Source organism: Drosophila montana, unplaced genomic scaffold (genome assembly GCF_035044405.1).
Source record: "Drosophila montana isolate Dmon_TW-CO22-7 unplaced genomic scaffold, ASM3504440v1 contig_3733_1, whole genome shotgun sequence".
NCBI lineage: Eukaryota > Metazoa > Arthropoda > Insecta > Diptera > Drosophilidae > Drosophila > Drosophila montana.
In genome coordinates, this window is record NW_026998620.1 from 11,212,045 (window position 1) to 11,239,658 (window position 27,614).

At 40.7% G+C, this 27,614-nt stretch overlaps 1 protein-coding gene across 12 annotated transcripts in view; it reads left to right on the top strand.

The window, feature by feature from the left end:
- Window positions 1-13,994, top strand: part of Gfrl (Glial cell line-derived neurotrophic family receptor-like) — a 105,043-nt gene extending 91,049 nt beyond the window's left edge. For 11 of the 12 annotated variants that reach the window (XM_064693254.1, XM_064693253.1, XM_064693256.1 and 8 more), the window contains 11 exons: window positions 2,001-2,056; window positions 2,223-2,407; window positions 2,509-2,724; window positions 4,370-4,575; window positions 4,643-4,851; window positions 5,491-5,905; window positions 8,491-8,555; window positions 9,255-9,477; window positions 9,981-10,108; window positions 10,201-10,311; window positions 10,412-13,994. In XM_064693254.1, coding sequence (XP_064549324.1) covers window positions 2,001-2,056; window positions 2,223-2,407; window positions 2,509-2,724; window positions 4,370-4,575; window positions 4,643-4,851; window positions 5,491-5,905; window positions 8,491-8,555; window positions 9,255-9,477; window positions 9,981-10,108; window positions 10,201-10,311; window positions 10,412-10,669 — 2,072 coding nt within the window. In that variant the 3' untranslated portion in view covers window positions 10,670-13,994. Of the gene's footprint in view, window positions 1-2,000; window positions 2,057-2,222; window positions 2,408-2,508; window positions 2,725-4,369; window positions 4,576-4,642; window positions 4,852-5,490; window positions 5,906-8,490; window positions 8,556-9,254; window positions 9,478-9,980; window positions 10,109-10,200; window positions 10,312-10,411 lie in introns of those variants that run through there. The other variant, XM_064693268.1, reaches the window with a different exon arrangement.
- The last annotated feature ends 13,620 nt before the right edge of the window (window positions 13,995-27,614 follow it).

Consider the following 27,614-nt stretch of genomic DNA (forward strand, 5'->3'; position numbering starts at 1 on the left):
ATTAAAAACCCAAATTAAAAGCGGAAAATAAATTTTTGTTACATTTAATTCAAGCACACTTTTTTAAAAAACATTCTTCGATGCACCCGTTTTTTGAAACAAGAACAATAACAGTTACAATCACAAATAATTCAACTACTAAGTACAAACAACATGCGTTACATACATTCCTTTTTTTAACTCAAACATTTTGTTCATATGCAAATTTTTTACAAATATGTTTCATATGTTGCGTGTTCAAGTTAAATAACAATAGCAACAACATCAACAAACAACAACACGTTTAACACCAACAAAACAACATGAATTAAGTATGTACTTAAGAAAAAAGCAGTTAAGCCATCCACTCATGCCATCCAATTTGGTATCCTATGAAAATCAACATAAACATAAAGAAATGCCAATATTTTCAAAATCAAAACTTTCATACAAATCAAAATACACACAAACTAAGCTCAACTCAACTTTTGGAATTTTGAAGGTTAAATTCGAAACTCGAAGCCTTAAATAAAATTTGATAATTTTGCATTGCAGCTGCTCAAATTTAATTTCAGCTTTTTGTTTCCGTTTGAAAAATTCCGTTTCATATTTTTAGTTTCGTGACCATTTAAAATAATTTATATAAATTTACAAATAAATCATTTGGCTTTGCGTGCATTGAAAGATTTTTGCCTTTATTTTTAAAATACAACAAAAAACTAACTTTTGATAGCTAGTGGCCAGTATAAACTACAGTCAGTTCTCATTTAAACCACATTTCCATTGACCTCTGTGCCCCCCGGGCACAAAAGTGTTGCCAAGTCAGAGCAAAAACACACAAACACACACACACACACACACACAGGCTGTCATCGTAATTATATCGTTGCTCCTGGCGATATCGAAATATTTTTCTTTATGAGTAGGTTGTAGTTTAAAAGGCCAAGGCAAATTTATTGAAATATTAAATATATATACGTAAAATAAAATATAGTATTTAGTTGTGTTTGATACGTCCCCGCAGCCCCGCTGCACCTTTAGCCCTGCTGCTCACTAAAAACAATAGTCAACGCTCCTCCCCTGCTCCCCGCAGTTGAAAGTAATGAGAATCGATTCCCAATTGAACGACCCCCTTTCAAGTTGTAGGCAACAAATTTGAAATATATGTATTCATATATATATAAATGCATTTGATTTTAATTTCGTTATTTATGCTTTTCGTTTTTATCATTCGATTATTTCGATTATTTATGGGTGGAACTGTGTCGGTTCATAATGTGCTTAACCACGGCAATGAATAGAAACAAAATCCAACAACAAGTTGGTTAATTAAAATGTAATCTATAACCAGCACCAGCTGTTGCCGCCCCCCAACATGAAGCGAATGAGTCCCGCTGCAGCCCTCACCCCCTCTCCGCTGTGCAGTGAACGCGCGTTGATAATCATTTCTAATTAGGATTATTTACTATCAATCCCATGACGTAATTGAGTTATGAATAAAGCCAAAGCTGTTGTGATAAGCTCGAGCTATACATTCATATCTTAATTAGTTAGTTATAAATGCAATAAATAAATATGCAACTCCCACAAAAAAAAAGGTCAAAAATAAATTAATTAGTTGCATGCCGCCATATACTGCAACATTTTTCGAGTGGCACAAAAAAAGAAATAATATTAATTGATGCATAAATTTCAAAAATTTATCGAAATTCATGCAATAGCTCGTTTCAATTAAGGCTCAGTCCAGTCCATTTGGTTCGTTCATGTTGGTGGACGCAGTCTGTGTAGCTTTTTAAACTGCTTAAGGGTTGCAAGTGCAATTGAATATTTTCAACATGGTTTGGCTTTATACTAAGGCGATAACTAATGGATCCTTTAAATCATTCTTCTTCAATCACTGCGGTTACAATTGTGGCAAACGACGTTACGCCGGCTCTGAATACACTTGTGATTTCGTTCGGCAAATGCAACTTTATCTCGACGCAAATGCAATGGTCACTTGGGCACGTCTGTTGCTGCAGGTGGTCAGGATGTTGAAGTTGACCTCTCAACGGAAATAATCAAGCAACACTTTCAGGTAAGTTCGACATGCAGTGGGCGTGGTCGGGGCTATGCATCATTTTGCTGCAGTGCAGCTGTCCCCGAGGACGGGCAAATGCAAAATACTCCGAATATGTTGCAGCACCTTTTACATTTTCCGTGCACAACAATGCAAATTCTTCTCTTTTTGTCCACCTATGCAGAGTACCTGCCACACAGCACTGGATACCTGCCGGGATGATCCAGCCTGCTCATCATCGCTGCAGCCAATGTTGATTCACTGTGAGCTGCATCGCTGCAATCGCAATGCGTGCATGACATCATTGCAGTCCTTCTACAAAGGACCGCACGAGGACTTGAATCTGGACATTGCCTTTTGTCTATGCAAGTAAGTGGCAGCAGTTGCCGTCCAGCTACAAGAGCAATAGCAACAGAAACTACAGCGGCACATTCTTGTGTGCTCTTTCTTCACCTGCTCTGCCCCTACAGGAAAGCCACCAGCAACAACAACAACAACAACAGTCCGAGCCAGCAGAACGGCAATCGGCCCGACATGTGCATGATTGCACAGGAAAAACTGCATCCCGTCTGCGCACAGAGGCCGCCCGATAACAATAATCCAGCCAGCTCCAATGGCATTTACTACCATCCGCCGCCCGCGTGCCATGTGGTTGCCGACAGCTGCAAAGAGGATCGCGAATGCAGGTGGGTCAAATATGTAATCGCAGTTCCCTATGGCAACGCGTTGTGTCCATAATTCAAATGCTCGCTAAGCGGAAGCGGAAATATGCGCATCGCATGTAAATCCGAAGCTTGTTTTAAACTGTGCGTGGGTGTGTGTGTATGTGTGTGTGATTGTGTATGAAACGTTTTTCCGCTGCAATTTAATTAAACAAACAAAATTGAGTTTAATGTGCTTATTGAATTACATGTGCTTAGCCAGGCCAAAGGCAGCCACAAGTTTAATGACATTTTTGACAAAGTCATTAAATTGACAACAGGCAAAAGCTGAAGCGGGCTCAAAGCCAGCAGGCAGCGGCTCAAGTTGTACGGCTTTTTTGCCGAAATCCGCGTCCCCGTCAAACCGGGCGTTAAATTACCATTTTGTGCGCTGTTTTTCATTAAACACGGCACCAGGAACCGCACAGTCAGGCTGCATTTTGGGCCACTTCACTGGTGCTGGCAAACTTCAAGCCAAGCCGCGAATGTGTCAAACACAAGGTTAAGTGATAAATACGATGCAGCCATGGCTTGCAGGCATCACGTGTGTGTGTGTGAGGGTGTGTGTCATGGGGGTGTGTTTGTTGTCATGTTACAGCTGAACAACCGCAGCGAACGTGGCTCTGGCTGTGGCTGTGAAAATTAATTGCCTTTTAAGTGAATCTCACTTGCTTTAGTAAACAACTAAATTGGACTAATGACGCTCATTTTGTATGCTGCGCTGCCTACATACAAGTGTGTGTGTGTTTGTGTGTAAGCGCGTAGTCAACTGCAGTCTGCGTCTCGCTATTCGAGTGCTTATGTTGACTTATTACGTATACGACGCGTTGTATTCAAGCACGTGCATTGTACATTGTTGGGCGGTGGGCGTGGTGCATTTGCTTGGCTGCATGGTCGCCGGGTGGAAAATTGTTGCATTAACTCTTAGATGGCTGCCTCAATGTGCGCCACGTGCCGTAACTCTTCAGTTGTAATGCATCAATTTACATAACCAAAAGCCGACTTAGCCGGGCGCTAAGGCTTAACAAAGTCAAGCATAAGTTATATAATCATCATAATTATTAACTGTCAGTCAGCAACAAGTGATGTCAATTATGCAATAAGTATATGTTAGAAATTACAATTCAGCAGCCCAAAGACAGCACATATCTGGATGGAAAGTTGAGATTTAATGCATGGCTGAGAGACCTTATTTGTCTATAACTTGACGGCAAACTTACAGCTGATTGAAATGATTGAAATGCCAATGGCTCAATTGTAGTCTACACTTGTCTGCAGTGTTTGGCATATTACGCATACGCCACATGGCACATAAAGCAGCTCAGATTTTACAGCCAGGTCGTAAACCTAATGCAATAAATTGTGTAGCCACTTTGTGGTAGTAGAAACAACTGCAGCACCATGAAATGCAGCAGAATACCAAGTGTAATTCCAGCATAAATGGCATGACATCAATCTCAGACTCAAGCAAGCTACAGTAACTGCAGGTAACGGGACACTTACTCACAGACAGTCAGGCTGACAAACAGACAGATAGATAGACAGACGTTAACTGCAGCTAACTGATGAGCTTGCTGCCGGCACACACATGTTAACGCTCCGTTTTTTTTCTATACCCTTACATTCACAGGCTCAAGCTGGAGTATTATGAGCAGGCCTGTGCCGTGGACAGTGTGACCAAGAAGTGTGCCGGCCGTCCCAGTGGCTGTCGCACCGCAATGATTGGCATACTGGGCACCATGCTGCGCACCACATGTGCCTGCCAGGGCACAGATCCACAGCATCTTTATCAGTGCGTCGGCTGGCGTCGCCTGCTCTGGATGAATCCCTGCGTGGGTGAGTACAACTGGACGACTAGATAATTGCTTTGGCAAAGCGAAACAAAAACTTATGCATGTTACAGTTGAGGCACAAAAGGACTTTCATATGAAGCGGCTGGCTGAGTTGGGCTTCCTAACTACAACCACAACGACAACAACTACCACGACAACCACGACGACGACGACACGCGCACCACCACCACCACCGCCACCACCACCGACCACACCAACAACTACGACCAGCTTGCAGCCGAAGCAAACGCCAAGAAAGCCGGCAACGCATATCTTTAAGGTGAGTAGCTGTCCCTATGCCTGCAGCTAATCCCGTACACGTGTTAGTGGGTCAAAGCATTAACGGAACTAATTGTGGTGCAACAACTGTGCGACTGGCGGTGGTCAATCGCACCGGGCCAGCCTGGTAGCCAATCCGATTAACAAGCTTCAACAACAGTCGCCTGTCCGTTTCACCCGTCCCCTCATTCACTTATCCTTCAATCCGTCTGTTTTCCAATCAGCACTCAATCAGTGGCTGCACAGAGTTGAAAAGCCAAGCGCACAATATAACCCCAGCGTTCGAGTATCGGAGTATCGAGTATGAATTCAAACCGACAAAGCAATCAATTTCTGCCCTTCTGCTGATGCATTTGCTGCAGTTGCTGCTGCTGCTGCTGCGGCAAAAAGATTAAATGCAGTGCACAAAAATATTTGAGTTCGCATTGAAAACCTTTAAAACATTTTCTTTTCATGTTTTATCCATACGACCAACAACAATTGTGAACAACAATCGCAAAACCACAACAAAAAAATTCAAATAAATAAAAAATTACGAATAACTGTGCAACAAAATTGAAAAAAAAAAACGACACAAAAAAATAAAAATAAATAAATAAAATAAAAATAACAACCCAATTGCACGAAACAACCCAAACAGGCAAAGGAGAAATCTGAGCCAGCATCGGTGGAACACAATTATCTCGATCCGCCCGATTCGGTGCCGTTGCACAGCGGAAACGATGCCAGCGGAAACGGCGGAAATGACGATTATCATGGCGGCAATGAACACGACAATAATCACGGCAAGGGGCATGCACATGGACACGGGCATGGCAATGGCAATGCCAACAGCAACGGCAACGGAAATGGCAAGGGCGACCACCGGCGGCAGGGCAAGAAGAATGGAAATGCCCAAAACGCTGGCCTTGGCAGGCAGGGCGTAGATTTCGATGATCCGGTAATTTTTGTTGACCAAATGGAAACAACAGAGCTGGTGCACAGCATCAGCCACACAGAGCCGACAACCACAACGACCACAACAATGGCGACCACAACAACAACGCAGCCGCCAAGTAAGTAAATGCATGTGGGCGTCCCCTTTGCGTATTGCCTACGCGTGTGCGATGGGCATGTATGGGCATGTGGAAATGTGGGCATGGCCCCCATTATACGTATTACAGTAGGCTACTGAGTGGTGATAACTGCACTCCAGCCATTGGGCCGGTATTATTGGATATGTAACCACGCTTCCGGTTAAATTCCGGTTACATTTTTCATCCGCACTTTTCACAAGTTTTTCTACCTGTCGTCCGCCCAGATTCTGCTCCACTGATTTGCTTAATGCGCTGTCATTTCAAGTTCTGTCACTTTATCACAATTAGCCTGTGTCGAGGGACCAGCAACAGCAGTTGCCACCAACCTACCACGCCCAACTGGCACAAAATGCTGCGCATTTCCGTTTTTCAAATGCTCAACATAATTGATGTGGTTAATGTGGTTCTGTGGCTAATTGAAAAAGCAGCTCAATGCTGTGCAAATTCTATATACTTGTGTATTTAAATAAAACAGTGCGTGCCATTTAAAATTCAGCATAATATGCAGGCGAATGTCGTTTGTATGTGTGTGCGTAGCAACCGGAAATGAGATTGTTTTTGGCTGATATGGCATTTATACATATGTTGCACATTTTTAAAATACTTTCTATAATTATTGAGCGTGTATTCTATATCCGATTAAATGTATTATATATCACACTAATGTATATAAATAGACTCGCGGGTATTGCCCGGCCTTGCCCGTGGAACGTTTTGTACTAAAAATTTTAGATATTACCTTTCCACTAAGTACACGCCCGTTGAAAATTTATATCTACCCATCGTGATCTCCACATCTATTTAATAATATGTTAAAAGTGCATCGAATATAAAACCAAGTGTTTGAATCCACGGTTTCCGCCCATGTTAGTCTTGCGGTAAGAATCTTGAAGCTGAAGAATAAACTTTCGTTTATTAAACCTTTGATCCGCATTTGCCATTACTTCATTGATTGATTTACTTCAAACGTACTTCCAAAACTCTACATAAAAACTTAATGAATACGTGTTTCAGCAATTTGTGAAATTCCACCCACAACAGTGGTTAATTAGCAGGTATATATATATAAATTTATATACGCTTACAAGCTTTCTAGGCTTTGATCTTCAGCTTTTGGCATTCTGTAAGCTTTTATTATTTTGCAGAGGGTATTTTAATTTCATAATCTGTGTAAAATATAGAAGGAGACATCGCTTCGAGTCCATAAAGTACATATTTTTGATCCGTATCAACAGCAGGGTTAATATAGCCATGTTCGTCTGTCCGTCTATCGTCATGAAGCTTTTCCTAGGTCTGTCTAGATTTTCAGGTAGTTCTAAAGTCGGAATCGGCTTAATCGTAGTTAACATTAGAAGCTTAATTGAGACCTTGTATAAAACCTGTTTTGTTTTTTAAGATTTATTGATCACATGAGCATGATCTTAACATAAATGAGTTTAAGAGCTTGAGCAAACTGTTATAACTAATCACGGCAATTTCTTCAGCTTCTTCATGCTCCTCACATATCTACAAGCCTGTCACACCACATGTCTTCAAGGGTATTTATTCTTCGGCTTGCCGAAAATACCCTTACTTTCTTGTTCTGGCATTCTTTACGCATTTATTTAATACTTCCGTCATATTGTCCACTTCACGAGCAAACCAGTTTACAAATTGCATTAAATATGTAAATGAGTTTGTTTGTTTGCCACACGTCTGTCGCCGAAATAATATATATACATATACACCTGTCCATATGTGTATACAAATGGATAGATACGGGCCGTGTGTATGAGCTGTAATTATTTAGACCGTTGGGACATTTGCGTGTGCATTTTGCATGAATTGTTGTTGTTTAGCCACCGAACAGCGCCGAGTTGTGCAGTTTGCATGTCTCATCTATAATTGATGTGAATCGTGCGGCGGGCGGGTCGGCATTTGATCATCAGCTTTTAACAATTTTAAAGACCCACATTAAAGTTGTCTGCAAAATAAACTGTTTTCTTAAATATTAATTTTATGCCACTTGAGCCAAAAGTGTATTAATAATTAAAAAAGTAAATAAGATTTCAGGTGCTTTGTAGTTGATTTATTCAGAAAGTTTTGTAAATGATTTTCGAACCAGGCGAATGCCCAAGGCGTTAATAAAAGTGCTTGGACCCAAGCTCGTTAGTCTTTATTGTTGAGCAACGCTTAACACTTGCCTACAGGATAGCAATTAACACACACTCTCCAGCCAAAAACAGATAGCCCCCTGTCAGCATTCGAAGCACATGCGCAAATTTGCGGCAACACACGTGTCAGCACACACCTGACATTCATGCCCACCCTTATATGAATGAGATTGACAAATGTGTAAAAGGATTGACGAATATTTGTTTAAAAATATTTACAGTCAAGAGGTTTTGTGTGCAGGGTATATGCTCGCTTCGCTGTCGACAATAGCAAATGCTTATAAAATTATCAAGTATTTTTCGATTAAGCTCTCGTTATAAAGGTATACAGTTGTGTCATCATTTGTTGTTGTATTTTATAAATGGATATCCTTTTAGGATTTTTGTAACATTGCGGTTTTTTCGTTGCAGGAAACTGTGTGGTGCAACGACCTCATCAAAGCGATCAACTCATTCGCGAGGGCAGCAGCAAGCGGGTAAGTTAAAAAAATAACAATAAAATAAAAAAATCAATCTTTTATATAAATGTGAGCTGCAACGAAACACGTTTATGTAACTGCCACAAATCGTCAACAATTTGCAGCAATTAAAATGTTTTCATTTGAATAAAATGTGTCGCAAGTTTTTTCCAGCACGACCGCGAAATTTTTTAACTTTCTATTTATGTTTTTTAACACAATGGAAGTTCAGAAAGTGTTATTAAAACGCATTTGCATAACTAAAAGTTCACAAAGCGTCGGCAAACAAAACAAGCGAAACAACTTTTTGTTGCAAGCGCAAGCGTGCAGCACAACAAGTTCAAGCTGTGTGTGTGTGAGTGTGTGCCTGGCTTACGTGTCGGCACGTGCTCAACGAAAAGATATTACCACATTTAACAACGCCATGAAAATGGCAATGGTAACGCATACAAAACAATAACATGTACAACATCGAAAAAACAACATAAAAACATTTACAAACAACAACAATAACCACAACAGGAATGGACGTTAGCCACTTTTCTTTTCACTTGGGCTTCTACGTGCTGCCAGCATCAATTTAATAGCAAGTGCAATGCAATTAGTTGCTAAGGGCAGCTGCAACGGGGCGTATGCGTTATATAATGCCTGGCTAATTACACCCATTGAGTTAGCAATGAATTTCTCCGATTTCAAAGGCGTCATCTTTACTTACAGATCTACTCGTTGGACGACGCTGAATGCAGCGAACTGTGCAGCTGCGGCGACTCGCTAACTCTCACCTGTCACGCCCTCTGCGTACCCTTTGCACCTTGCCGCACCGCTCTGGCGTTCTACAGTCACGCCTCGCCGGCTTATCAGGCGTTCCGCGGCCGTTGCCTCTGCTACTCGGGACGTTTCATCTGCATGAAGCCGCCGCTTGGGGATTACATTCTGCCAGGTTAGTTTTCTGTACCCACCCCTATTCCATTACAGTTACAATTCAGTTGATGCGTCGTCACTTCCATTTCGCTTATGTATAAATTTGTGTGTGTGTGTGTGTGTGTGCTATCTCTGTTTCCTGTTGAGCACTTTACGATTATCGCCCGCGACAGGCACTGTAGGAGCGTGGCTGACAAGTATGCTTCATTTTCCAGCCACTGCGGGAACCCTCGGCGGTAGCTCCAGTTTTGCATGAGGCTAACAATGCATTTAAGGAGCAGCTCATAGCTTGCGCTTTTCTTACGCCCAACCAGCTGCACTTTGTTGCTTCTTTGAAACGACGGACACATTGAAAGGTTGTCCAATGCTGCGATATTCTCTCTCTCTCTCTCTCTCTTTCTCCCTCCCTCCCCATCTTTCTCTTTCACTGGGGCTGCACTTACGTGCGCTTTGCATGCTCCAGTCGTGTAAATCATGTATAAAGCATTTTCTAAAGATTTATGGCATTATATATTTTTGCAGGAGGCGTCTTCTTGCTGCTGGGCTACAGCGCCGCCGATGAGGCGCTGCTGCGACCTCACACCAATCTGGGGGTGCAGGATGCGGTGCGTGCCCTGCAACAATACGTGACAACCTACATCAACAATCAGGTAAGAGAGCACAGCAGCAAAGTTCAAGCCCTTCATTCTGACTTACTCGCGTATTAATTGCGATTCGCCGTTGTTGTTCTTTCCCGCCGCAGACGCATTGTACATTGACACTGTTCAACATGACCGAGGAGAACATCATCATAGCTGCGCGGCTGCCGCATGATGGCAAGCTAAAGGACATCGAGCTGTTGCGCCGTGAAAAGGTAGGTCCAAGTTTTATTATTTTAATAAACAGCTGCTGGTGTAAGCGAGCCCTTTATACACCCAACCTTACGCAATTATCGCTTATCTGGCCGCTTGCAGGACGAATGCACCGCGATACTGAAGACCATCAGTCATCATATCAACACCGAGCACAATGAGCTACAATCCCACCGACTGTTAAGCATTTTCAAAATGTCCGAAGTCGATGTCGTCTGGCCGGAAAGCACGAGCGCGGCTCGCAGTGGCCAGACAGCAGCCAGCCGCCTGCTCTCCCTGCTGTTGCTCTCGTTGGCACTAACCGTCCGTGGCACGCTCCGTATGAGCAATGCGCCCAGCTGGCGAGCGGCCGCAACATGACACGGCAGTTGAAGCAGCAGCGTTAACTAACTGCAAGTGGTTTAATTGTAAGCTGGTGTAAGGGGTGGGGTCAAATACGATACTACACTAATATATATATATAAAACATTATATATATATAAAACATATAGAGAGTATACTACATAGGAACAAGAATGGGTGTGTATGAGATATCTAGATGTGAATGTAGCTACAGAAAAAACCTATACAAGCATTATACTCGAATATTCAGCAGCATTAAATGTGAGTTAGTATAGTGTTAAGCGTCTACATATATGATATAAACAATTAGCAAAATGTGTTGTATACTTTTAGGGGCTAGCAGATATTTTGGGCGCTTTGTTGTTAACTTGAAGATGCAGTCTTACTTTTTGATACGAACTTACACTACATGTGAGGCATTAAGTAATTGATACACCATTCGACTAACGATAAAGATTAACTTTACATACTCATAAAAGTGAAGGAAACAAACTGCTGTCTACATAATAATTATCTTAAAATAATGGGAAAATATCTACAATTTACTAAAGATAGCCATAGCCATAGCGTTTAAAGTAAATATATTTACATAATGATCATGAAAAACATCTGAAAAAAAAAACGTGTAAATAGACTTGGTAAGTGTTTAAGGTTTACATCTACATATATTCTTACATATGTATATGGAGAGCATACACGTAGCTAGTGTTTTATACGATTAAAGGCATATTAACTTACTTACATCCAACATTCATTATCATCGCCACACCACACAGCCCAGAGTTAATTGCACTTTTTTTTACAGTAAATGCCCCATTATTGTTTTATTGTTGACACAATTAAACACAAGAACAAAATGTGGCCAGCGGCAACCAGCAGTTCAAATACCCTTCTGCTGCTTCACCTTTCAAATATTTGATTTTATTTCATTCAAATGTTTTTTAAAATAATATTTAAATTTAATTCAAAATATTCATTTGCCTTATTTCTTGAGGACTCTCATTATCACATCTTTATAAATCACTTTTTCGACAATCCTCCAAACTTCATGATAGCATGCGGGATGCATCTTCTGCAAGGGTATACAAAATGAATGGCTTGAGCCATATTAAAATTTTATTATATTTTTTGAGGTGCGAACATCTACTGCACACATATTGCTTTCGCTTCTGATAATTATATTTGCCCATGTGAAATACATTTGTTAATTTATTTCAAAGTTTTTCACACAATTTCCAGCTGTTCGAGGCGCGAAGATAATTACGGTTTCATTATCAATTATAATTTGCATGGACGAGCACTTAAATTATGGCGGTTTTCCGGCATTTCTTTTTAAACATTTAATATGTTCTTTCGACCTCTAGATTTCTTACTGTAGATTGAACTGTCTTCATTTTAAAAGGTTTCACATCGTGCAGCCCCTGATTTGCTCTTCCCCAAAATGCTGTAAATAAATTGAGAATATACTACGTTTTATCAAATACTAACAGTACATATCAAAGTGAACACCTAAATATACACAAAATGCCGTATTAACTAACCCTTTGTACATAACTCTATATACATATGTACATACAAATATACACAACGATATACAAAAGTATGAAAAGCAAACTAGCATAAACTATGGATAACAGAAAAAGAAGAATAAAAATATTAAAAACAAATATTGCAATCTAACCAACAGCAGTAAAAAGATAGTAATTGTACATTGAACCAAACTTCAGTTGCACGTTAAGTAAGGTATGTAAGAACTACTAGATATTGTAAATGTAGGAATAAAGAAATGCTTAAATTCTATGAATATTAATTGAGTATTTTCGTTATGTGACGCTCACACTCCCACAAACACACAACAACACACTTTAAGCCTAAGCTTGACCATTTGATAAAGGTGTTAAGCAAACTTCACACACACCCACACACACACACGCACACACTCGCATTCACGCATGTCTGATGAGTGTTATGGTGTCAAGTGTAGAGTGTAAAGTGCGCTGAAGAAATGGTCACAATCATGAAAAAATGTCTTCCTTAATGCATATACATGACGATATGTGTTACATATTCATATATATATATATATATATATATATACATAGTACATGCTAACTTGATATACCTAAATATACTCGTATACCTATTATACTATACGTTATAACGCTATTGGTGCACCCTGGCCTACGCTTCAGTTAGTGAATACTAGTCAAAAGAAAAAGAATTATGCCAACCAAAAATGGGTAATTCATATGATTACGATTATCGATTAACTTGCAAATTATACCACTGTTGACACTATTATAGCAAAAATTAAATACCTAAAAGCAGCAAAATAAAAACGAAAAAGAATAAATACGTATATATAGTACTTTACGATACATATGAGAGAATTATGTCCTCAAAATAAATATACAAATATACTTAAATATATATACATGCATATATATACCACTTATGTACTAAATTACATACACAACTTATGTTCGAGCATTGAGCATTGCAATGCACTTGAATAGTTCCCTAGGCCACCAAAATGCAAGCGACCTTTAATGGAGAGAAACTGCTTTTAGAACAGCTTGTAGCTACTTAATATTAGACGAATTTAAAGTGAGATATTAATCCAAAAGTAAAAGCCGTTGTCAGACCGTTTTCGCATAAGTATCGTAAGTACCTGCAATCTCAATGGTAGACCAGATATTATCCAAAATCCTCTTCGATTGTATAAGGAGTTTGCCGGGAATACTTACGCAACTAATCTGCATTGCAGCATCTGATATCTGCATATATGTAAATCTAACCGCTCTAACCATTCGATTCTTGTTTATGTCCCTTTTACTTTGTCATTGTGCTCTCGGGGCGGCACAGCACGAGGCGCAGCTACAATGTAAAGTACCGTTAAAAAGACAAAAGAAAAGAAAAATGAAAAAAAAGAATAGTCAAGAAAACTGCAACTAGATCTATACTGTTAAGGGAGAAACTACATAGAAAATGTAGCAGGAACCTATGTTAAATGATAGCAAAAAAAATAAAAATAAATAAATAAATAAAAATGGGGAAAACAACATAAAATATGCATGAGGAATATCAAATAAGTTGAGGAATTCAAGTTAAGCCTAGCGACAGCAAACTAAACGGAACACAATATAGAAAATAGAGAAATATGCTATGGTATGTACTTAAGTAAGAGATAGATGTATTACTATGTCGAGGGCTTTACATAAAACTATGTAAGCAAAAGTCCATGAAGCAACCAGCAGCAAAAGCCAGGCATAAGAGGGTCGTGGCACATTTATAATGAATAATGAAAAAAAGCATTGTAAAACAACAAAACAAAGAAAAGAAAATAAATAAATAATAAAAAAGTACGGAACAGAAAAATGCTGATTATGGTTTGGGCGATGATGCACAACTGGGCGCTGTCAAAGTAAGTACCAATAAAACGGGGCGTGGTAAATGGCAAAATGTAAACGGAAAACACTTTGAAGTTCCTACAAAGCAAATGCAGATTGTAATACCCTGTAAATCTTTTTATTTATTAGTTGACTATTTTATACATTCTCCCAGCTGTGGATATCTACTCTAGTGATATTTCCACCTCAGTTTTATCAAGTTCTCAGCTCCTTTCGCCGTGCACTTCATTATTGACCCCCAAAAAGCCATATAGCGATCAAAGCTGTGACACAATTGAACCAAGCCAAACGTGAACAATGGCCGAACAATGAAGAGCACCAAAATACAACAACACAAAAAAAAAATAAAAAAGAGAACAAATGAAGCGGCATTTTGTTGAGAATAACCGCAAGAAAAGATACAACAGCAACACCAAAAGCAACAGCAGCCACAAACAACGCCAACAGAAAACACAAAATGTACACAATGCCTTCCAAAGCGCCAACTTGGCCAAGATGGAACAAAAGATGAGCCGAAGACAAAGGCAGTTGCTATGCTCAAGGCGAGCCTTAAGCTCAAGTGCCCCACTCAAGCAACACACACACACACAAGCGCACACACACGTTGGGGCCAAAGCAAAGGGAAAGGTCAATCATTGGAATGCTGCCAGTTAATTCACAAACACACAAAAGGCGCTGGCCCAGCCAGGGGAGGGGCAGAGAAGTGGGCGAAGCAGAAAAACAGTAGCCAATTCGACCCTGAATGGCCTGGCACGCCCCATTTTGCCAGCTCTGCTGGGTGGCTGAGCTTGGCATTTATACTTCCACTTAATTAGGTAATAAATGATTGAAGAAATTATGTCTAGACGTGAGAACAATTCCAATGGCACGAAAGACGCAAGCAACCAGGCCAAGCGAAACAGCTAAAAGAACTTGACAAGCAGCCAATTCATTTGGCACGTGAGAGGCTAAAGTGTTACAGATATGAAAACACACATACACACACATACGATGATATAGCTCATTGTGCGCTTCGCCAGAATTTCCGGTTCACAATGGGCATAGGCAAAGTTAAATTTAAATCGCATTTTTAGTGTGTTGTTTGGCAAATACTTAGCAAATTACTCGATTGCCAACAAATGCTGTGAAAAATATAAACAAATTTGAGGGGTGACAGCGCCAACAATCCGCGCAGCACAATATGCCACTCGCTTATGTGGGAGGCTGTGTGTGTGAGTGAATGTGTGGTTTCTGTGGTACGTGAATGTCAAATTAATGAATCGCAATGAATACGGCGAGTATTTGTATTTTATTTTTCTCGCTGGCAGTTTATTGTTGCGTCGATGTCGTTTGTATAGGCAGCGCTTATGTCACAGCCATTTGTGTGTGTGTGTGTGTGTGCGTATTGTTGCTATGCAAGTATTGAGGTTGAGGACGAGGCCGCGACGCACGCACATTTATCTGCCTGCCATGATTACGTGTTTGCCGTTTTTATCACTAAAACTGTTGCGCTTTTCTCTGCATGCGCTCACTGCGGCCTGCCTCTGCCACATGCCACATGCTACTTACCTTCACCCCCTGCCCCTACCAAACACTCGCCATCTCCAGGGCAACGGTAATGGCAACTTTTGTCTGCTCGTCCGTTTGTCTGTCTGTTTGCTTTGTTTGGTTTCTGTTGCTGTTGCTGCTGCTGCTGCTGATGCTGCTGCTGCTGCTACTGCTCAGTGCTTTGTTCTGCTTGGAATTGCCTTTTATTTTCTGTTAATTGAAGTTGCTGCCATCACATTTTTCTTCTTTTTTCTACATACACACACACACACACAATAGAAAGCGGCTTGTGTGTGTGAGTTTTTTTTTTTTTTGCTTTTATCGCCGCATCTACGTTTTGCCTGTTTTTGCAATTTTAATTAAAAACGTGTTTATAACAGCGCAAAATGCTGATGAGTGAGCAGAATAATTTATTTCAAATATACAATATAAAATGCCAGACTAATACAAATACTAATGTATGAGTGTGTGGGGGAGTTGAGGCAATTAATGGCCATATGCGTGCCAAGTATTTGATGCTGTTTATTGGCTTAACTTTTTATGGCTTAACAAAAAGAATAAATCGGCTTGCAAAATGTTATTAATTGCAAATTCAACTTGGCAGCCTGAAAGTATGCAGCACTTTTAGCTGGTTGTTGAGAATGGCAAGCGTATCCTGTCCCGCTGAGGCACATTTATCCATTAGAAATTCCTTTGCATAACACAGGGAATCTATATTGCCATGCAACCACATTGGCACTGTAAAATATGCGCTGCAGCACAAAGAATTCAATTCAATTGATATTCAAATGCGCATTGCGAACTCGCCAAGGCGTCTGCATCGGCAGAGGCAACAGCAACTGCAACGGCATTGGCATCCATTATTTGTCGATTTTACACATGGTAAGAGAAAAGCATAAAAATCAATGGGTGGTTAAGAAAAACATGCTGAGAGAGAGAAAGACATGGCTCAGCTGCTGGGCATGTTAAGGTTAGGAATCGTAGAGCCTTCATTTCATTAGATGCAACTGTTGGCCAATAAACAGTGGGCCATTGCTGATAACTTGGCTCTGGCCACGCCCAAAAGTGTGAGTTGTGCAATATTCAATTGCAACGAATATTACAACGCCATTTGCCAAGCTCAGCACCTTTGGCCAAAACACGACCCAGACATAGGCGAGTGCAACAAACAAAGCATCCTGGCAGGAGTTGAGAGGCAGACCCCAGGAGCTAGGAGCCAAGAGCCAGCCATGCATCATTTGCATAGTCCCATGGGACTGGCTGACTGCCTGAACAAAGCTAGGCAGGTCTCCGGACATATAGACAGTATAGACAGACAGCCGTTCGATGCGCTCAAGTGTAGGAAGCGAAAAAAAGCAACACAAAATAGATCGCAAACTAAGAGGTGAGGGGGGCTTGGAAACCGGTAACAGCAACAAAAAATGCTAAGGAGCCAAATACTTGAACATTTGCAAACGCGGCAAAGTAGCGAAAATTTGCAAATTGATTGCATTCCAGTGCCAAGAAGCCGATGCAGCAGCATCAGAAGGAGGCCAACACCCTGGCGAGATATATAATCTTCGAGTGCAAATTTTGAACATTCTTGCTGGCAACTTTGGGAATTTCTAAAAATATTCTCTATTGAGGAATTGCCAAACGAAAGGCCTCCTCTCTCTGTCTCATTTCAAAATTACAAGCATATTAAATTTATGTCAAACGAGCTCTTGCTGCCCACCCTGCTCGCAAAAATATTATGCAAATCTCTAGCCCAATTAAGAGAGCGAGACGCAAGACAACTTTAAGTCAATTTGGGTTGGGAGAGTCAGAGGGTTGGAGCATGTTTTGTGCATCATTTGAGAGCTCATAAAAAATGCAGGCACTTTGTCGCATTTTGTTGACCATCACGCCGGAAAACAGATCTACAGCCGGAACAGCAGACAACCAACCGGGCAAACGAGTGGAATATGAGAAAAATGAGAGACATAAGGACCCATGTACGCCAGCAAGATGACACCTTGTGTAGAAACATGAACCCATGCCTAATAAATAATTCAGTGCGCAACAAGCGGACAACAAGCCCACTTTCGGTGGCCCACACCCCATCCAACCACAACTCTGGCCAGCTCTTCTTCATACACCAACCACTGTCCAGCTCTGACAGCTATGCGTCCTGTCTGTCCTGTGCACGTCAATATTAGAAATAGATTGAAAGCTATTCAGATGTGTCGGCACAAGTGTTGCCTATGAGCATTTGAGTGTGTCCTTGATCTGTGCCGTTCTGTTAAAGTGTGTCCATCTGTCTGTACAACTGCTCGCCATATGCGGCTCATTTGTTTGCCGGCGTGAGGCCAAGATTTCCTGGTATTCAAAAGGTTTTCCGGCTGTGCCGAGCAAGTCTCTCTGCACCATTTTGGTCTCATTTGCTGTTGTTGCCTAACACAACGAATAACAAAATGAAAAACAATGCAATAATCAAGCGACACGAAAATCTATAATAGCGACAAGAAAATGCTTTTAGCCGGCCAAAATTGATGAGCAAGACGAATCTGAAGTGTTTTGTTGCGAAATCAAGTTGAAATGAATCCTCGTCTACGATTTCAATGTTAAACTTATTAATGTGCCTGCGAGAGGCCGACTGTTTGGCATTAATATACTGAATACATTATATATATATGCAGAAAGAAAATTATTTTGTTGCTTGATGCAGAAGTCGAGCAATGAGAAATGAGGCAGCAAAAAAATCATTTAGCATAATGATTAAAATAAATCATATTATAAAGCATTTTAGGCGCTAGGGAAAGCGGAGCGAGGGAGATAGAACCAGGCAGCCAGCAGCCTGTTAGACATATGCAATGCCGGGTATTACGTATACGCCACGTAGTCGGCCACGTTGAGCACAAACAAATGCAAACAGACAAACAAAAATGATTTATAAATTGGCACGACGTGCATAAAATGCTGAGCACAAAAAATTTCCACTGCATACGTAATGAGGCTAGAGAAGCAACACACATAAGCCCCAAACGCAGACCCAGACCCAGACCCAAGCCCAAACCCTAACGCTGGCTGGCTGGACGATGACTTCCGAATCATGTGAGTGTGCAAGAAGTGGCATTTAAATGCGCGCATTTATTCACTTATAAATGCTACAAATAAAAATATGCTGAGGGAATATGCTAAAGAGTCAGACCAGCGTGGCAGCGACCGAGGCAGAGCCAGATCCCGAAAAATAAGGCCAAGTATGGCCCACAAAGTGCACCAAAATTTTTCTAGAAATAAAGTGTGAGTGTGCGTGTGTGTATTGTGTGTGGCTCTGCATATACTTTAAATCTCATTTGGCCTGCAGCGGCTCAGGAATTTTGAAAAGGACAGAGTGAGAAAGAGAGTAAAGAAAAGAGTAAGGGCGAGCAAGTAGCATAAAAAAAGGCTATTTCAAGGCTTGTGGCTGTTACGGCTGTAACCATCAGCCAGACACTATCACTATGCAACGCAAGCCACTTTACACCACACACACACTTGCACGCATACACACACATTACGCACGCACATATGCCATGAATTTTATTTAGTTTGTACGTGTGTGCGTTAGTTAATATTCCGCACGTATCTATATTAAAAAGTGTAAGTGTGTGTGCGCTTGTTTGTTGCCTTTAAATTACTTAAACCATAAAGAAAACTTATGTGTATGTGCAATATGCTGTTTATGTCACTTTAAATGTGTTGCGTAATCTGTTTTAATTAGACTTGTGCTAGGCTTTAAATATTCAAATTGAAGCGTTCTATGCCTTTGACAAAGCCCCAAACGGTAGGCAACACTTTTTTCACGCGCAGAAGCATCTGCACTACGTCTGTCTGCACTTGTGTATGTGCATCCTTTGGCGCTGCTATTGCATGCTCCTTTTAATGGCTGCCATGTGTCTTAGTGGAAAAAAAATCTGAGCAAGCGCTGACAAAGGCTACGAAGACGCCGGAGTCACCCACCGTGAAATTTCGTTGCATATTAAAAGCGCGTTCGCTCCTCGGGCTCAGGATGAGGCTGAGGCTGTGGCTGTGTTCGAGACTGGAGCAATGATGATAATGCGGCACACGTGCACCAAAATGCAAGCACTTAAAATATTTATAAGCTACAGCAGGTAGCAGCAGCAAGTGCAACATTTTGGCAGCGCCAGATAAATCACAGCCAGAAGGCAGTCCGCTAGGATGTTGCCTTGTTCAAATGAAGAAAAATGAAACTTGTCGTGCTGCAAGCGGCAGCCAGAGGGTGTGCGCTGTGGATATGGGCGGTGCAATCACTGCAACAGCTGCCTGTCCATAAACAAAAGCTAGTAGCGAGAATGCTGACCTTGTCATGCCACAGCCAACGCCGCAAACAACAGCAAACAGCAGCAAAAAAAAAAAAAACAAAACAAAAAGGGCGAAACTTGAGAGCGCCACTTTGCTGATGGAATTTCACCGAAGGGGCATGCCTCTAGATTGATGTACCAAAAACTGTGTAAAGGTCAAATTTATGCGAGAATAGTGTCAAAGAAAGAGACAGTAAGAAAGAAGGAGTGAAAGGTAGAGCGAGAGAGCAAGTGGCGACAAAGTGCATGATGATGCGTTTAAATATTTTATGGGTTTAATACGCGCTTGAGCGCATAAACATTTGAGTGCGAAAACGTGTTGAGGTCCTCGCTTAAGGAGAGAGTGAAGCACCTCATTACGTGGCCGACGTCGCCTTTTGAACGATTGTCCTGGTAACGCTCAATTAGTAGGGGAGCAACTTTAACTACACGAAACGAATAGCCTGCAGAACTTTGCTATTCAGGTCTTAGGCCCAAGGCAGTTGCCATGTCGACCACCTGATGTGCTGGAGGGCTGGGAACCTTCTCGATGGCACGCCCCCTACCCTGACGCGCCCAATGTGCTTATTTACATGTCAATTGTAAATTGTTTCTCGTGTTTTAGCACACTTATCGCTTTAGTGTTGTGTTATTTTATCTCTATCTGCGAAATGCTTGTGTTGCTGGGAAATCGAAAACATGTCAAGCGTTGCTGCGATATTGATGCACAGGCTCGCGAATCGTAGTGTGCCTCAAGTAGGCAGGCGGCGCATGGAGCAGGAGGCAATCCCCGAGGTGCGGCCGTGACAGACTGCCGCAAATTTGAAGTGGCAGCTGACAGTCGTCGGGCGGGAAAATCACTCGACTCGCTTGGAGTTATATACATATATATCACATGTCAATCTAATTTCATTTTTACGCCCGAACAAATCAGCAATCGAGGTCTACAGTGAGGCAACAACAGCATATGGCCAAAGATGCCACTTGGCCCACTGTGCTGGAGCATTTTTTGACAACTTGACAAATCGTGTATAGACATTTGTTGACGCCTCTCCCACGCACACACACTCGTGGCACGTGACTATGTGAGCAAATGTGGCAGCGTGTGGATGGGCTGCCATTCTTATCCAATTGAGGCCAAGGCTTCAAAGAGCAGCGGGGCACACAAGCAGAACGCAAAGCTAAATCAACACCAGGCAACAGCGGCAACAACAACAGCAATGGCAACAGGGATATCGGCGGTGGCAACTGTAAAATTCAATGAATTGGAAAATGTTTTTCTAGCTGTTGTCATTATTCAGTGGCAGACATGCAGGTGGCACAAAAGCGTTGCCTACTTTCCATGGGGCGCCACGGGGCAGCTGCCATACAACAAATCGTCAGCTAAATCTGGCTTGACATATAAAAATGAAACAAAGGCATTCGCCAACTGCTGCCCGAGCTGCCAGTTTGAATACTCGCAAATTGAATAATTATGTGCAAATACTCTCGTATGCAAATAACAGCAGCAACAAAAAGCATGCCCAAACCAAATATATGTATGTACAAATATACAAATACATATGTATATAAAGCTGAAGCATTGCTGCGGGCGCATCTAAATTGAAATTTCATTAAATGTGTGCTGGGTGTCAGCAGAGCTAACTTTAAAGAAGCTCGATGCAAATGCTCGACCAGAAGATACCCAGCACACAGAGTGCAATTTTGAAAATATTCAAAACTTTCAGACATGTACATTTAAATAAATTGAATTTTTAAAATTTAACTTTTCTTCTTTTAAGAAAAGCTGTTTTAAATTGGAAAAATACAAAATGACTTGCGTAATCTTATATGCGTTCTATACACATATAACTCCTACAGAATTTCAGGCAGGTTGAAGGGAAAAGTATAATCTTTTGGTTTTGTTGATCGAGATTGAAGCTCAATAAGAGCAGACCTTTCTTCTATAGTCATTTACAAATATATTGGGCAACAATATTTTTCTTATACAGAGTATAAAAACAAGAACCAATAAAAGGAGAGGAACGCGGCACGCGCTTTATGAAATCATTTCAGACGCCTTTGCCGGATGCGTCGTCGCGACGTCGGCGTCACTTTGTTTATTACTTATTTGCCCGCACACAAGCTCCGACACACCAGCACGCACACACGCAGGCACAAATTTATGCACACAAATAAAATGAAAGTAAATTGATTTATCTGCCGCACAACACACAATACACAACACACCACGCAGAACACATGAAAGCGCCAGCGACCGTTCGAGGGTCGTCCTTGGTACCGTAGGCATTCATTGGGGACACATTAGCCATAAGACAGACGCCAACGCTGTGGGCAACGCATACATACACACGCACATACACCCACATTAGCGCAAATGCAAATACGCTAATACGCACACCCACACACACACACTTACACGCATGCTAATATGCTCGTAAAAAGGCAATTTTCACAAATTCGACGCACCTTCAGTGCTCACCTCTGCATACTTAAACATTTACTGTGCGTTACTGTTGTTGTTGTTGTTGTTATTATTGTGGTTGTTTTTGTTGTTGCTGGCTAACTCAATTTTCTATTGCTAAATCTTGCTCGCTTCGCCGTGATGAGGTTCCGAGCCAACTGCCCGAGCGCCCAGCAGCAGCATATAACTTATAACACACACATATTACATACTTATAAGTGAGCATCCGTGTGTGTTTCGGTCCCCTCACACATTTATTTCGATTCAATTCACAAACACAAACCTGCATTTCGTACGGCTCGAACTATTTGCATATAATACATTTTATTCAAATCGAATAATTAAATTGTACAGCTATGATCATTTTTTTCATACCTCACAGGTATTTGCGATACTTCCGTTAACTGTTTAAACGAACTGAGTGTGCATTTGATTGTTAACATAACTCAGCTTTTAATTTTTCAATACAGCTATTAATATCAAATTAAAATAATAGTTTTAATATATTTTTCTGGAATTTTCATTAAAACCTCACATATTTGTGGCCCAAAGTTGATGCCTTTGATAATATGCAATTTATTTTTGGCTCATAGGTTTTTTTGATGACCTACTTGCGATTTATGTTTGCCTGATGCTTCAGCTGGTTTAATTATGTATTAACTAAAATCAGTCCTTTTAATTGAGCACATTGTAGCCTCTGAGGTAATTAATATATACATAAATTATTTATTTCAGGTACTTGCACTCATCTCATATGCCTATAACTACATATTATTTATATCTTAATTTTCTGACCTGACTTTAATTATCATTATAAATATTAGATTGCTATTTTAATTAAATGCTTAAACTATATTAAAATTATATTATATTACCACCGGGTACACCCCGGCCTTGCCCGTGGTACGTATAAAATAAATTCTCTCAAAGATCTCTAAAAATGAGCTTGAAACCGACCGTAAACAAAAAACTGTCATACAACCGTTTTCCGCCAATTCACGACTGTTGCGGTGGAATTTCGTAATTCGCTGAAGCACGTATTCATTAATTTCTTATTTTTGAAGCAAATCGGGTAAAACTTGAAACTTCACCAAAAAAAATCCATCAATCGCACTTTCTACTGAAGAAGCTTTGATTTTGAGGAAATGTGAAACGCGTCGCAAATGACTTTTCATATAGATCCTTGGAAATTGATTTGAGCGCGAAATGTCACCCACCAAATATTTGACCGCCATTTCCACCGAGGAAGAATGCATTTTTCAAAAAGTGTAAAACTCTACTAAATTTGAACCGATCGGATTGCAAACAAAAAAGAGTCATCCAAACGTTTTTCGCGATAAGATAACTATAGTGCAAATTTCAGCTTTCTAGCTTTTACGGTTTGGGCTGTGCGTTGATCAGCAATCAGTCAGTCAGTGAGGACAAGCAGTTTTATATATAAAGATAGACAAAACCGGGTAAGCCAATTAATTCATATTTACACTCTTAAACGCAGTTTCTTTATTTATGAGCAGCTCTATTTCTTGATTTTGTAAACATCTATTTAATAGATCCTATTTCTCTTCAACGGGACTTTACGAATTTAAAGCAGTGTTCAAGTGAAACTGAAGATGCCTCTTGCTCCCTTTCTTGCATATCCCGCAACCTCTTTTATGTAGTTGCATTTACGCTAAGACTCACATTTTGCGCAAATAGAAAAACTTTAAGCAAACATGACACCTCTTTAACATATATAATATATTTAATCACAATAACAACTGCCTCCCGATCGGAGCAAGTAAAGCCAAGTAAAAATCCAATAGTCAAGTCAAGTCATCGCGAGGAAGGCCAACAACGACAACATACTAACAAAAGTCAAAGCTATTGTAATAAATGACAGCAGCCATCTGCAAATTTGGCGCTAGATGGCCTGGGGGATGGTTGGTGGGGCGGGTGCAAAAGGCAGCCGCTTGGCAAATGCCAGCACTGCAAATCCTCGACTCGAGCGGCAAGTGATATCCACTCGAAATGGCATGCCTGGGAAATTTTCTAGCATTTTGGCATCATTAGCATTGATTTATGATTAAGTTCAACCTCAATTTTCAGTTAAATCGTTTTCCATGCCGGCTCCGGCTTGGAGCTCGCTCCCCGTACAAAATCTGCAGGCGGCCCGCTGCTCAGACAACCTACACAGAATCTGGCAAGCCTTGTGCTCTTCTTTTGGATTAGGGTTGGAGTGGGGCTTAGTGTGAGGGTCGGGGCTAGAGTTTTTGCTGTGTGGGAGGCGCAAACGTCGAAAACAAGAAATCAGAAATCAGGATAGCTGCGATTCTCACAATCGGACGCACTGATGTGTATAATGATCTTTAGCTGGGATTTAAAACGGATAATAAATAATAAAAATACATGGAGCAGGCAAACAAAAGAGCGCCAAGTGGGCCAGCGCCTGTCTATGGAATTGGGGCTGCGACTGGGCTTAGTGTAAGTCAGCTGCGAGCTTCATAAAAAATGAATTGTTAAAAGGCCGCACGACGAAATACACACATACATAAAGGAATATAAATGTGCGCTGCCACAACAAATCAAAAATTCTAGAATAACGCATTTCGTTGCAGGCCTAAACAGATGACAACGGCCAGTTAATAGATGGGCCGAGGCAGAGGTAACTGTCCAAGTTGTTGGCCAGCGAATTGAAATAAATAGATTATTTAATGGAGAGTCACGTAATATGGCAACTAACTGTAATGAATGATGCTGTCTCGAGTCGTTCGAATCAAGCCGACAAATGCTCAACAAATTTGACTGCACAACACAACAAATCAAATGCACAATACAACTTAATAATATTTCCGTTTGTCAGGGAAGAAAAGCTCCGAGAACAGGCCGTGCACACATTTGAATAATGCTGTTCAATAAATGGAATTGCCTTCATTCGGTTGGCTTCCCGTCGAGCTCGACCTTTTTGCGGGCGATGCGCGATGCGCGTTGCCGGCACAGGATATCCACATGGTTGCCAGCGATTCTCTCAGTTCAAGCCAAATGCCAAATGCCAGCCAGCAGCAACAACAGAAGCAATGCCATTGAAATATGGTATAAGTTAAAAGGATTTATTAACTCTTAAAAGCTGAACACAACAAAGCAAAAAGCCAACACAAACGAATCAAGCAAGCGCAACAACAACAAACAACATGAAAATAAAATATACAAATAAGTTAACTGACGTACTACTGTAGGGCAAAACGTATATCATATATTGCTATTCATGTGCTTTTATTTATGGCCATTGCTCAGCTAGTTACAAATGTTAAAGTCGACACAGGCATCAGCTGGCTTTTAAGGCCAGCCTTGAAACTCGATTGGAATTCACATTTTGTTCTTTTTTAAAGCTGCTCAATTCTCATATTTAGGGAATTTAAATTTCCACACAAACAGCTTCTGAAATGAATATAGACTTGCGGAGAGTAGTCAAATATTGTCACGAAATATGTAACGCATTGAAAGAGTCATCCCCGAACTTACAAAGTATATATCTTTTTAGTCAATATAATCAGTCGAGTCTATATAGTCATGTTCGTCTGCCAGTATCTATGCAAAGTTGTCTCTTAGTTTTAAAACTAGCGTCATGAAACTTTGCATTGTTAGATGTTTCCATTACAGACAGTATATGTGTCGGCATTGGTCGGATCGGACCACAATGTTATGTAGCAGCCATCGGAACGATCAGCTAAAAATTAAGTTTAAGTTTTCAAGATAACTTAAACAAACGTCTTAGTTATACTTCTTTATTAGTTATACTACTCTTCTTATATATTAGCCAAATCTTATCAAGATCGACAACTATATCATAAAGCTCTATTGGTAGACTCCATGTACACATATTCTGATTAGATATTTATACAAAAGATCATCAAGATTCGCAATTACGAGTATCGATACTCTCCTCACATATCTGCAAGCCATGTCTGCAAGGGTATTAAACGTTCGACGTGCAAAAGATAAGGTTTGATGAATGAAAAGCCCTTTCTTTTAATTGCTTACAATCCACAATATTACAAATATAAATGTGATTTAAAAGTGATATTCAGCCATAGTTGATTACTTCTATATTTCACACATATACCAATTGTACATCACAGTATTAAAAATACCACATCTTTGTCAAAACTAAAACGATTAAAATTTCACTGATATGCAGTTTATGCTTTGGTTATGATGACCAATTTGGTTTAAATCAACGTTAAAAACTATTATCCGACAATTTTGAACTTATAAAGCACTTATTTAATATATTTTTATATGCTAATTCTATTGCCAATAAAATGCCAATAAAAATATTTCGCAGTCACAAAAAATGCAAAGCAACGCATAAATTGGCTTCATGCTTATTGCCATGGCCACACGAGTCCAGTCATGGCATGGGGCGTGGCACATCCACAACCACATTCACAAAGTACAAATAAATAAACGTTGCTGTTGCACAAGCTCTGAATCTGACTCTGACTCTGACTTGGCGACTCGGAATGTTGCTCTATATGGCAGTTACTTATGTGGCCATTACCAGGACAAAAATGTTCCTTTGAGCCACAATTTAAATTAAATACTTTTTCAGCGCTGCCTTTGTGCTGCGATTCTTGCAACTGCGCTGAAAACAAATACACTTTTCACATCTTTACTGCTGTTTGTGTGTGCCTGTATGTGTGTAGTTGTACGTGTGTGTGTGTGTGTGTGTGTGTATGCCGCCGCTTTAACGCGCGTTTTTTCTCTTTCTCGCTTTTAATTCGTAAATTCAAAAGTTCGGAAGCTGTTAATAATGTGGACAGGCGCACGACACGAAGTATTTCATTAGAGGAGCCATGCATGACATGAACGCCACTTGGACTTGCTCGTCATTCGCCATTCACCATTCACCATGTTCCTAATTCCATTTCCATTAAAATGCTTCATTTTTGACCAGTGCTGCACTTCAGACAGCCAAAGTGTTAAAAGCAATTACACTGCGCAACCGGACAAATGAAAGAAAAACTAATTAAATCCTTTGTGCAACAAAGCGACTCACCGAGTTTAGCACAATGCAACCCGAGTGGGCCAAGTATAATGCGATTGATATGCCATTGTTTGTTAATTGTAATGCTCATGCTTTGGCTAAATGATTAACAGGTCGTTACTTACATATTTTATTTGGCCTGGTAAGCAGATGCTTAGCCGCCATCACAATGGATTTGCATAATGATCTCAACCCCGAAACTGCAGCTCTTTTTCTAATGGCATGCAAAGCGAGGCGC